The 13,635-nt window shown below is 38.7% G+C and overlaps 1 protein-coding gene across 1 annotated transcript in view; it reads left to right on the top strand.

Annotated features, from left to right (window-relative positions):
* Positions 1–13,635, top strand: part of LOC113525889 (activin receptor type-1C) — a 39,407-nt gene that overhangs the window by 17,725 nt on the left and 8,047 nt on the right. The window contains exons 3-7 of the mRNA XM_026912528.3: positions 1,302–1,544; positions 4,422–4,652; positions 6,761–6,928; positions 10,272–10,428; positions 11,857–11,981. Of these exons, the coding sequence (XP_026768329.3) occupies positions 1,302–1,544; positions 4,422–4,652; positions 6,761–6,928; positions 10,272–10,428; positions 11,857–11,981 (924 nt within the window). The remainder of the gene's footprint in view (positions 1–1,301; positions 1,545–4,421; positions 4,653–6,760; positions 6,929–10,271; positions 10,429–11,856; positions 11,982–13,635) is intronic.

The following is a 13,635-nucleotide window of genomic DNA, read 5'->3' as shown; positions in this document are numbered from 1 at the left end:
TCACTATTTATTGTTCATTTTTAGTGGTAAACAATAATGACGGGAAAATGTACGGTACTTTAATTCCAATTTCGGTACAGCCATGCTGTACTTACAGTATTTATGCAGGCGTTTTTTAAAACTCAGTATTACAAATAAACTGTTTACAGATTTCAACTGTTTTTTTGTTAAAGACAATAACAATAATGATCAATAATGATGAGAAAATCTAACAGAAAGTCACAAATAAGTAGTGCATGGCTATTAAATGGAATTAATGTACTGTACATCTTCCCATCATTATTGTTTGCCATCAAATAATTAACAATAAATTCTGTCTAGCCATTTGACTGAAAATGAAAGGGTGACCTCTGACCTTTGCACAGTACTGTATCTTTACCAAGGGTGCCAATAATTCTGGAGCTGACCACACCATATTATTAATGTTACCATTTTCATGAAATGAATTTAGGTAAAAATGTACAAAATCTCAATGTCTAAGTCCAAAATTGCTACTACAGGGTGTTCGAAAAGTCAGGAACCAATGAGAGTTAAACTACATATACATTGACATCTACATTGGATGAAAGGATAGAGATTCTTGGTACTTCTTGGTACTCTCATTGGTTCCTGACTTTTCAGACACCCTGTGTATTCTCTGTTGTTGTGGTATGACCTATACCATAAGTTCCTAATCCTGGTCCTGTAGAACCCCCCTGTCTTGCACATTTTCTTGTTCTTAATGCACCTGATTCAATTAGTCAGCTAATTAAAAGCCATTCCTGAGGGGTATTCCAGGACCAGGCTTGGGAGCTTGTGCCCTGCAGTAGTCATGTGCTGAAGAGAGAAATCAGTAACTCAGTCCACTGTGAGTTTCACACTTTAACCTTGGCTTTGGAGCACAGATCTTTTTTTTTTTTTCAAGACTGCTTTCACATGCAAAAGCTATTTCACAGCTGGTTCTGATTCTCTCTGACTACAGCTGTACCAAGGGGCTCTCACACTGCCTGGGCAAAATGAGATCATTTGTGGCTCCATGCTCACACTTCTGCCACTACTGAACTAATTATCACAACCCCGTGGCAGTCAATCCAATGCTTAGAGGAAGCCAACACTAGAGGGTGCAATGCCCCTGGTGGATGAATTATCAGTTCTCTTAAATGCAGCCATATGCATGTGTCAGCAGCGTTCAGTGGATTTTTAGAAGATACATTTAAAGTCCAATAGTCACCTCTACTTTACCAGCCATGCAATTCAGTGTGTTTAACCTGTCACTGACAATTACACTTTATTACGTTTGTGTGTGTGTGTGTGTGTTATAGAAACATCCTCTGAGGACTCTGACTGGGGACGGCTGGAGTTATCGGCTGTGATCCTGGTGCCATCCTGCCTGCTGTGTGTTGGTGTGTTTCTGGGTGTGTGTGCTGTCCGGAACCAGCGCTGCCTGCACAATAAGAGCCGAAACCAGGATCCAGAGGAGCCTCTGGATGACCAGAGTCTTGTGTCATCAGAGAAATGCCTGAAAGAACTGATCTATGACATGAGCACGTCAGGCTCTGGATCAGGTGAGCTGAGACCAGAGAAAAGGAGAGAGAGAGAGAGTGAAAGACAGACAGATATAGCACCATGAAGATAACATCTTTAATAAAACATAGATCATAGCTTAGAGAATGATAAAATTCTAGATGACACTTTACCATAAGGTCCACAGATAATATATTAATGTTTAACACATCAGGAAATAATGAAGCATGTACATTAACAGCATTATGTACACCGATCAACCATAGCATTAAAACCACCTGCTTAATATTGTGTAGGTGCCACCAGAACAGCTCTGACCCATTGAGGCATGGACTCCACAAGACCTCTGAAGGTGTGCTGTGGTATCTGGCACCAAGACCTTAGCAGCAGATCCTTTAAATCCTGTAAGTTGTGAGGTGGGGCCTCCATGGATCAGACTTGTTTGTCCAGCACATCCCACAGATGCTCAATAGGATTGAGTTCTGGGGAATTTGGAGGCCAAGTCAACACCTTGAGCACTTTGTCATGTTCCTCAAACCATTCCTGAACAATTTTGCAGTGTGGCAGGATGCATTATTTTGCTGAACGAGGCCACTGCCTTTAGGGAATACCGTTGACATGAAGGGGTGTACTTGGTCTGCAGCAATGTTTAGGTACATGGTACGTGTCAAAGTAACATCCACATGAATGCCAGGATCCCAGGAGAACACTGCCCAGACAGTCACACTGCCTCTGCTGGCTTGCCTTCTTCCCATAATGCACCCTGGTACCATCTCTTCCTGAGGTAAGTGACACAAGGACCCAAGGTGTCCCTGCAGAACATTGCCCAGAGCATTACACTGCCTCCACTAGCTTGCCTTCTTCCCATAGTGTATCCTGGTGCCATCTCTTCCCCAGATATCCAATGCACACGCACCCGGCCATCCACATGATGTAAAAGAACACGTGATTCATCAGACCAGCCACCTTCTTTCATTGCTCCATGGTCCACTGATGCTCGCATGCCCATTGTAGGTGCTTTCAGCAGTGGACAGGGGTCAGCACGGGCACTCTGACCGGTCTGCAGCTATGCAGCCCCTTACACAGCAAGCTGTGTGTTCTGACACCTTTCTATCATAGCCAGCATTAACTTCTTCAGCAATTTGTGCTACAGTAGCTCTTCTGTGGGGTCCGACCAAATGGGCTAGCCTTCACTCCTGTGCATCAGTGAGCCTTGGCTTTCCATGAGTCTGTCGCCGGTTCACCTGTTGTCCTTCCTTGGACCACTTTTGGTAGGTACTAACCACTGCATATGGGGAACACCCCACAAGACCTGCTGTTTTGGAGATGCTCTGACCCAGTCGTCTAGCCATCACAATTTGGCCCTTGTCAAAGTCGCTCACATCCTTATGCTTCCAACACATCAACATAGAGAACTGACTGTTTACTTAAAATACGCCTAATATATCCCACCCCTTGACAGGTGCCAGTGTAAGGAGATAATCAGTGATATTCACTTCACCTGTCAGTGGTTTTAATTTTATGGCTGATCGGTGTATATAAGCATATATAGCCTAAAATACATAGCCATTAATAATGGTAAAAGTTATGTATGAACATCTTGTTAACTCATTAACATGACATGTGGTATTAATAAAGATTTTAAAATTTTTTTTTTAACATAATCAATGTACAATGTAGGTTAATTTGAGTAACTTGGGACATTTCACCATTTGAAGCCAATACTTGCTTTGAGACAGTATAATCCAAACAAAACATTTTTATTAGTGTATTCTGAAAATGGGTGTAATGAAGCTCTCAGAGGAGGCTGATCCATTCAAACACACAGTAAACTCTGTGGCTTATGCCCATAAGAGTAGTTTTTACAGAGGTGCTGCTAATTAGTGGAAATAATCACACTGTATATATACTTATGCTTCATACCACAGGTGAAATGTTGTCAATATATTTCACTTGTATTTATAATATATCATAAAATCTAGTAAATGATGCTTATTAATACTGCATAAGTCATGATACTAGTTATGAGAATGAATTAACCTGTTAATGTATACCCGTCGTTATCTCTTAATGTGCTAAGGATTAGTGCGTGTAGTAATTCATTATTATGAAAACATTAGTTAAGTATTAATATATGCTTATTTGTGAACTTTATACTAAAGTGTCACCCAATTATAGCACAGTTGCGTAAGAAATAAATGTGGGTTTGTGATTAGATCTTTCAAGAGGGTGCCAAGTTTGTGTAATATTACACAATTGTTTTTGTCAACAGTTGTAATTATTGCTGTTGTTACATTGCTGGCCCTAACCCCAAACTCTCTAAGCAAAATGTGCTTTTAAAAAAATGGAGCAAAATATGGCCAAAAGTTTGTGGACACCTAATTATTACATCCGTATGTACTTACTGAACATCCTGTTTCAGATTTAGTCCCCCTTTGCTGTTATAAAAGCCTCCACTCTTCTGGGAAGGCTTTCCACTAGATTTTGGAGCGTGGCTGTGGGGATTTGTGCTCATTCAGCCACAAGAGCATTAGTGAGGTCAGGCACTGATGTTTGGTGAGGAAGCCTGGGGTGCAGTTGGCGTTCCAGTTCATCCCCCAGGTGTTCAGTTGGGTTGAGGTCAGGGATCTGTGCAGGCCACTTGAGTTCTTCCACTCCAACCTTGACAAACCTTAAGCAGGCATTTTCCTTAAGGATTTTGCTTAAGCAACTGAGTGCCAACCTTTTGGATGGCACACACATGCCAGTCCTGTTGAATGTTCAAGATCTTTTAACTAGTGTTGTACCAGTTCTCCAAATATAATAGACACGGTTTTGGCTGCTCCTGTTCATTTAGCTGTTGGTTCTGCAATCTTGATGTGCTGTGTATAAGCAGAATATATATTTGGACTGAAAAAGAGTGCGTATGTGGGTCTCAGGGCTGCCACTGCTGGTACAGAGGACAATAGCACGAACCATAGTGCTACAGGAGAGCATTGGTAAGGGTCGTTTCGGAGAGGTATGGAGAGGGAAGTGGCGAGGAGAAGATGTGGCTGTGAAGATCTTCTCTTCTCGAGATGAACGCTCATGGTTCCGCGAGGCCGAGATCTACCAGACTATCATGCTGCGGCATGAGAACATCCTGGGCTTCATCGCAGCTGATAACAAAGGTAGTCACATGCGCAGACACAAACATACACACACACACACACACACACACACACACACACACACACACAAAACCACTACAGCTTGGACTTCCACATTCTACTGTATATGTCTGTAGTCTCAAAATAGCTTTTCCAGATATTTTTTCTAAGATTTTAAGATAATTAAGTAAGGAATAAAACACTTAGGTGCTTGCTGTTATAGGAAAAATAATAATTGACAGGGTGGGGTGTTATGTGGCCTGATGTGAAGTGGAGTTACTCTCACCACCCTGGAGTTGATTAACATCCAATAACAATACACTCTTTAGTGTTTTATTCCTCTTATACCAAAGTCGAAGATTTTTATTTATTAAAGAACATTTTTATTAGATTATAGTTACGTTTAATGTTGTGGAATGTCCGCAAAACAAGGTAGTTCCTGTTATCACTTATTGCAGCATTTTTCTCTCTCTTAAAGTTAATAAGACAAAAAAATCTAGCGTTTCATGTGACCAAGAAACAACAAAGCGTAAAAAACACTTGACGATGTCAGGAAACTTCACCTCTGACTGATACAAAGTGCTGACACTGGAGACGCCTTGTAAAACTGTAAAATTAAAGTCTTCTCACAGGAAGCTTCACCATATCAATCATTACACATTTTTTTTATGTAGCATTTCTACCATACAAGTCCCTGTGTAAGATGTTACTACAGAAGTAGTATAACATATGAGAATGAGCGCATTACTGTAAACCTTGCTGACAGAACTACATTCCAAGCTGTACTGTTATAGAACATTTTTCAGTATGTTCTGGCCAATCAGAATTGAGCATTTAACAGTGCTTGGCTGAAAGTTCGTTAGTAAATGTTTGAGGGATGGTAACATTGAACGTATATAAAGAGTGATGCTCTCTTTAAATGCTGTTTCCAATAGCTAGACGTATAAAGACTACATCAGATAGATAGTAGAATAAAAAAAAGCCAGTGTACTTGACATCTGACTCACTTCCCTTCAGAAAGGCAAGTGGTTTTCCTTGTAGCTCAGTATATTTCATGCAGCCCAGCTTGTGTTTTCTTCATACCACAAAGTGACATTTATGGGCCTGTTAGTCAGCATGTTATCCAGCTTATTTCACTCATTTGCTGTAGAGGGGCTCTTAATGAGAGAAATGAGATGATCTGATGCACAGCTGCAGCACATCTTCAGGACATGTAGAGTGGAAATGAAGTGTAGGCTGTTGTATTAATACCCATCCTCATGGACAGGGTCAAAACAGTTTTCTGGAAATTAGCTTTAACTATTGATAAATCAAAATTTTGCTCATATCTGTGTGTTCTGTTACAAGGTTTAAGCTATATCACTTCTTTAGGCAGTTTCTTTTCCCCAAACTTTTTTTTGAGCACTAGGTCAGTACCAAAGGTTCCAACTATTATCCATTTAGTACTTGGGGACCCTTTAAGGTTTGCCATGTAGAATCCCACAATAAAAGGTTTTCTTTTCAGAAAAAATTCAAAGTAGAACCTCTTTAGAAAGCTAGAACCTTTACTAATCCAAACAACCTATGAGGGACCCCTCAAGATTAGCACCAAAAGGACACACACACAGACACACAAACAGACACACACAGACATACGCTCATTCACACGTAGGGGCAGTTTAGAGTTTCCTATTAATCTACTTATCGACATATTTATGGGAGGTGGAAAGAAACTGGAAAACCTGGAGGAAACCCATGAGGAGAACATGCAAAACAGACAGTGCTGAGGATCAAAATGCAGACCCTGGATCTGTGAGGAGGCAACTGTACCTGTTGCACCACCATGCTGCCTGCCTCTATAAGATCTTTCTAAATAAATTTACTCTTCTGTGCTGCTTCATATGCTTTTAAAAATAAGGGTTCCTCAAGGGTTCTTTGGATAGTTGAGGGTTCTTCACTTCCCAAAAGGCCTTTACTTTGAATACTACTGTAATGTGCATATAGCCTTTAAAGATTCCCCGAGAGAGAACAAAAATCTAGATTTAACTTTTGTTTCAGTTTAGGATGCCGAAATGGACTTGCTAAAGCTTGAAAAAAAAAAAATCTATACATTATCCTGCTTCTGTGCGTCTATCCTTTTCTTTGTGTAGATAATGGTTCATGGACTCAGCTGTGGCTGGTGTCGGAGTATCATGAACACGGCTCACTGTTTGACTACCTGAACAGATACACAGTGTCTGTGGATGGCATGATCGTCCTTGCACTGTCCATCGCCAGCGGCCTGGCTCACCTTCACATGGAGATCATCGGCACTCAGGGTGAGCCAGCACTCGATGCTCCTTCACGCTTTCGCCTGTCTCTGCTAAATCCTTTCTCTGTTCCTCTGAGAGTAGCATGCCTCTTCATGAGGAAGTGGCTTATCAGGGGTGCACTTATTCTAAAAAGCCCCAGAATTGTTCTGGTAAAAAAGATTTTGGCGTGAAGAAAATATCGGCCATTTCAGTCAAAGGCATCTTGTTCATGTTAATCATGCTAGAATGCTTAAATTGTGATTTCAGGAGTCTGGCTCTGCAAGAATAATGAAATGACTGAATGTGAAATTGCTCTTACTTGAACAGCGTCCCTCATACAACTTTTTGCACCGTGTGATTTTGGCTGTCAGTGTCACTGCTCTCATGGTGTTTGGAAATGACTTTTAAAGTACCTTTGAAAGAGCTTACAATTACATATTATATTTGCTGCTAAATGTTCCTTTACATTCTGCACACTTAGCCAGCTGAACATTGTTTTAATGTTGTCTATCCTCAATATTCTTCCAGTGTGACTTGGTGGTGATGGCAAAAGAAGATTCACAGCTTGTTCTGTCCCCGTGGTTCAAATTCAGCCTGGGCCCACTCTCAGCTTAGCGGTCGATCAGTTCTAATAAATCCGCTTGTTCTTCTCGGAATAGCAACCATCATAGATTAGACCGCTGAGCTTGATTACCAAAACCGTCCTCTGGGTCAACGTGACAAATTTGTTTAATTTGTTTAATATTATTGTTGTTGTCATAGCTCTTTCCCAGAAGCTGATTTTCTTGGAGAATTCTTGGGAAAAAAAAACAAAACAAAAAAACCCCAAAATCAAGTGCAGTAAAATAGAGCAGTCATGTACTGTCTTGAATGTTTTAACTTACAGATGGAAGGGGATGAATTAGTGTTATCTAGAAACTGTGACACCTTTGGCGTATTTTTTTTCCCAATGTATATATCTAATGTGTCTGTGTGTGTGTGTGTGTGTGTGTATATATATGTGTATATATATATATATATATATATGTGTATATATATATATATATATATATATATATATATATATATATATATATATATATATATATATATATATATATATATATTTTTTTTTTTATTTTATTTTATTTTGTTTTATTTATTTTTTCCAATGTTTAGAAGCTCACTAAGTGGTTCATTCACAACTTTTTTTTTTTGCACATGAGCTGAAGTGATGAGAGACTGAGTGCAAGTTTTAATCAGGGCATGGCCACAGACCAGACCTCTACGATGTATCAGGTCAACCCAGTCAGTAAACGCCACTTCCTATCCTGCATTGTGGCCTACAAACATGGCCAATATGGACTAATTTCTTAGATCTCACACACACTTTGCCACGTTCACAATCACCATCCTTCTGATCACACACACCTGGACTCAGTTATCTCATTACTCACTCACAGTATTTAAAGACTTTCAGAACTTTCATCTGCTGTATTGTCCTGTGTTTTGGGTTTGTTTGCTGCTCTCTTTGTTAAACATGTGTGCCTAACTGTATTTGCATCTGTTTGAGCCATCTTTATGTGACACTGTGAAATGACAGCAATGATTTAGAATTGACCAAGAAGCCATTAGGAGTCTGAGGGCAAAGAAGTGATGTGATTATAAAGATATGGCTCACAGTGGAGACATTTAGAGTAGCTGCCAGTCTGGAGTCATCTACAGGGATGTCAACTGGTTGCTTATATTAACTAGTTGTTAAGTTATCTGCAGTAGACAGACAGAATATAGTACTAAGCCTAAGCTATAGTACTGAGTCAGGAACTCTTAAACAGCTTAACATTGTGCAAAACTGCAGGTCTAAATCATCACATACTTCACTTATAAAAAACATTGTTTGACTCAGTAATACTAGTAGTAAGCTGCCCAGACAAAACATTAGTCACATCAACCAACAGCATTTGCATTTGCTCGTTTGGCTGGCGCTTTTATCTGAAATGAGACACAGTTGAGAATTAAGAGTCTTGCACAAGGACCCAACCATGACAATGTGGGGCTGGGATTTGAAATTATGATCTTCTAATCAGTAGCCTACATTTCTAAACACTGAAGCAGACCAACAGCAGTACCTTATCGTTCAGTGAGCATAAAGCAGATCATCATTTATTGGTTGAGTTGGACTTTTGTACTTCATGTCCAAGCATAACACAACACTGACACATTCCAGGTTGATAACTGTAGAATGCATAGGGCCAAATGTGTGTGTGTGTGACCTGTTTGACGAGCATGATGGAACACTGTCACACTATGACTGACCTGTAAAACCACCAGCGCTCAATTCTGTAGAAAACTCGTCTGATTATTTGGAACAGCAGGTGAAACAATGTGAAATCTAACTGAATTGTATCCAGTCATTGAAAAAGTGGGCTAAAATGAAGATCTCAAAATACCTGCAGAATCCTTACCTGCCAGGAGAGGCAAGGCAAGCGAAGGCATAACCAAGTATTAGGAAAGAAATAACACATAAACCACTTACATAAACAGTTTAATACATAAGGAACATAACATTACATTAATGTTGTGGAACATCTGGGAAACAAGTTAGTTCCTGTTATCACTGTAAATTATAGGAGCTATAAACAGACCTTCCCTCACCAGTCTTAGTAAGTATGAGTTAATAAGGGGAAAAAACACAGCTTTTTATGTTATTATCCTGTGATGGAAAAATTACCGACTGTTAAAAAGCACTGATACTGTAAACTCCTTCCATAAATATAAAAAAAGTCTTCTTACAGAAGGCTTCACCATTTCAATGATATGTTTTTCTTTGTGAAATAACAACACATTTTTAATCACATTATTATTAGTCTTAGATTATGTGGAGCATCTGCCATACAAGTTCTTACTATAGAAACAGTAATATATTAGAAATAGTGTATTAATGTAAACCTGTAATTTGGATTACTGCCAGAATTACTGTCGGAACTACTGTTATAGAAACTTAATCAACACCTTCCGACCAATCAGAATTCAGCATTCATCAGCTCAGTGGTGTAAGAGAATAGTGAAGTGACTTGTGGCCAAGTATAAAGTACATATTTAAAAAAAAAAAAAAACAAAAAAAAAAAACAAATTGAATCACTTCAAATGTACATGTCTTTAAGACAATAGACATGCAGTTTGCAGTGCTAAACTGGAGGCTTCTAGCTTCTCTTACATTTTAGCCACATTAGTCTTATAGCTACAGTATAAAAGAACTAAAGAAGCACCCACTGGACACCAAACATGATCAAGAAAATTGTTTAGGTTTAATTTTGCTTGAATTATTTCTTTAACCTATGAAGTTGAAAAGAGCCCGACTGATGTGTCCATAAATGTGTGTGTGTTTTAGGAAAACCAGCCATCGCTCACAGAGATATAAAGTCCAAGAACATCTTGGTGAAAAAGAACAGCACTGCGGTTATCGCTGATCTGGGACTGGCTGTCAAACACGACTCCACCACCAACACTGTCGACATCCCGGCTAACCACAGAGTGGGCACCAAGAGGTCCGTGTCTCCTTCTGCAGCAGGGAATATGCTTAAGAACATACTGGTGCAAAATATTGAATATAGAAACTTTTTTTTATTTATACATGTTTTCAAATAGAACAGAAACACATATCATTAAGTTATATACGTAGCATCATGATAGATTTACGGTAGTCAGAATTAAAACCAAATCTTTTTTTGGTTGTACAGTGGACAGAGAAGCTTGATTTTATTTATTATTTATTCTTGGTCTATTTATCATTTAACATATTAGCTAGAGATGGCAATGGCAAAAACTAACTGAAGCATTTCACAATATTTTCACACAAAAATCACTTGCATTACAGTATAAATATATAAATCTTAGACTTAACAAAAGAAAAAAACAGTCAAGTCTCTTTATATGTAAACATTTCCAGTTCCGAAAATAAATTTATTTTCCAAATCCAATTCTAGTCTTTGCCATTTGCATATGTTATATCCGATATCCAATACATTTACTCTGGTAGCTGAGTCATTTTTTGTTGATATCTACTTGATACTGATACTGGGTAACAGATTGGATTGGATTGGATTGGAATCTCTAAAATTAACCCATGCATACAATATATTATACGTATGTAAGAAATAAAACAGTTATAGGAGAATAATCAATGCCGTGGTTGTGAGATGGGGCCCAATGTAAAGTGGAGCTACTCTTACTACACAGAATTTGATTATTTTCCAAAAACAACATGTCTTGAATTGTTTTATTCCTTTTATACAACAGCAATTTGCTAACAATTTATGCCATATTTTACTAGTTTATAGCTATGTTTAGTGTTGTGGTTGCTGTGTCCTAGGAGTAATAAGATGGTGAAAGATTTCATATTTAAATATAAATCTAAGTTAAAACTGCATTTTTTTAAAGCATATATAGGCAATTTGAGTTCAGGCAGAGCAGATGTGCCTCACATTTACATTCTGCAGTTGCTATTTCTTTTCATCCCTGATTTTAAAGTTCACTGCTTGTTGTTGAACCTCAGCGACTATCAGCTCACCATTACTGAGTCATTTTGCCTGGCTACGTACAGCAGGCCATATGTGCAGCCTCTGAATACAGGGATCAGTTTCCATTAGCTCTTTAGTGTTTGTGTTTGTGTGTGTGTGTGTTGCCTGGTTCTCTGTAAGTGTACGCCTGAGTAAATTGAATTTGCCTTGTTTTGTGATAGTCGGTGTGTAGTGTTGGGGTTAAGTATGTTTTTGTGCCTGTGTGTAACATGTTTGTCCATGTCACGTGTGTTGTCTCTTCTCTGACCTCAGCATGCCTGTTTCTTCATGTTTCTAAAGCACAGATGTTAGTGTTTACCTTCTATCTCAGAAGCACTTCTTACACAGACCTTTATGTACACGACGCTGATGTGTTTGTGTTTGTGTGTGTGTGTGTGTGTGTGTGTGTGTTTGCAGGTACATGGCCCCTGAGATTCTGGATGACACCATTAACATGAGCAGCTTCGAGTCGTTTAAGCGGGCTGATATCTATTCTCTGGGTCTGGTGTTCTGGGAGCTGGCCAGAAGATGTTCAGTCAGAGGTGTGTGGTAACCGTCTGAAGTTGCAGTCATCACCAGTGACAACAAGCTGGCTTGTTTCTCGCTCGTAGAAAGAAACCGAGTAAAAATTCTGAACTTGATCTTACTTGATCCCACTTTTGTGTTTTGTAGTAGAAAATTTAATTTTATTACAATTTAACTTATTACAATATAAATGTGATAAAATGTTATCATCACTGTCACCTATTCATAGCTCATGAAAACAAGCAGAACGTTTCTGACAAATGTGGAGATTGCACGCTTTCAACCAATATTTTATTCTGATTTAAGTCTGGTGATAATATGTTGTTGTGTTTAAAAATTTGTTTTGGCAAATGATCTGGCAGATGCCTGTTCGCATAGTTTTTGTATTTTTTTTTTTTTTTTTTTTTTGGACATTGAAACAAATCAAAATACAAACTCAGACATCTAAAATTTGTATGTCAAAGACTTAGGCTGTGTCCCAAACTGCATAGTACCATACTAAATAGTACATTTTAATTACATACTAATACTGGAACAACATGTCACTTCCTATTTTGACATACTGTTTATTACAGTTACATGTGACAATATGTTTAGCAGAAAATGAGGATGAGGGAAATATGTGGGTGGTGCAGTGGGTAACTTCACCACCTCACAGCCCCAGGGTTCCTGGTTTGATCCTGAGGTCAGCTTACTGTCAAAGCAGAGTTTCTGTGCATGCTCTGCCTGTGTCCATGTGGGTTTCGTCAGGGTTCCCTGGTTTCCTCCCACCTCCTGATCCACTGCCACCCTGACCAGGATAAAGTAACTATTGAAAGTGAGTGAGAAACATGTTATCAGCTCCTGGGAGTACTGATACAAAGAAATTTATGGCCCCGTAACATGCATTTAACATAGCGATGCTTTTTAAGTCTCTGCCACCAAGTAGTGAAAGGTTGTCCATCCGTCCGGCCATCTGTGCATCCATCTGAGTTGCTCGTTAACAATATCTCAAGAGCAAGTGGTCAAATGTTCGTATGTGGAATGATTTATGTGGAATGATCATTGTAACCAGCAGATGAATTGATTAGATTCTGGAATTGATCCAAATAGGGTAAAGGTCACAGAAAGGTCAAATGACTGAAATAATCTCTCTAGACTTTTTTCAATAGCTTCCTTCCTAGTTGAGGTATATTTTAAGGGTATTTCTGGAATCCAAATTAGTAACAAGTCTAGACTTGTGGGTGGTGGAGGCATCCTTGTCGATGCTGTTGGCCTTGAGTTCTACTTGTTTCCCTTCAATTTTTGGCTGCTAGCATCTACACAGTTTATCTTATTGGCAAAAATTTCCTATAAAGCTAAAAAAGCTTTAAAGCTGAAAAAAGATACCATGCATTTGATGTATCATACACAAGAGATGCCTAAGCATTGGAAAAGCTCTTGGTTATTCCCAGAAATCTTGCTTATATTGACATGAGAAGTCAATTTCAAAGATTTCAATTTCAAAAATATCAAAGACTATTTGATATTTATTTAGATACATTTGTTAACTGTATTGCTATAAAATGAGATGGTATGTTGTGAAATACTAAACAAAACAATAGGGTTAAGTTGAACATGCAGTGATGTTAGCATTTGATGCTGATTTGTGCATATTTTCCAGATGTGTTATAGAATGCTTGATCTAAGCTC

Source organism: Pangasianodon hypophthalmus, chromosome 5 (assembly GCF_027358585.1).
Source record: "Pangasianodon hypophthalmus isolate fPanHyp1 chromosome 5, fPanHyp1.pri, whole genome shotgun sequence".
Classification (NCBI taxonomy): domain Eukaryota; kingdom Metazoa; phylum Chordata; class Actinopteri; order Siluriformes; family Pangasiidae; genus Pangasianodon; species Pangasianodon hypophthalmus.
The sequence above is the reverse complement of the archived record's forward strand: the minus strand, read 5'-3'. Positions and strand labels throughout refer to the sequence as shown.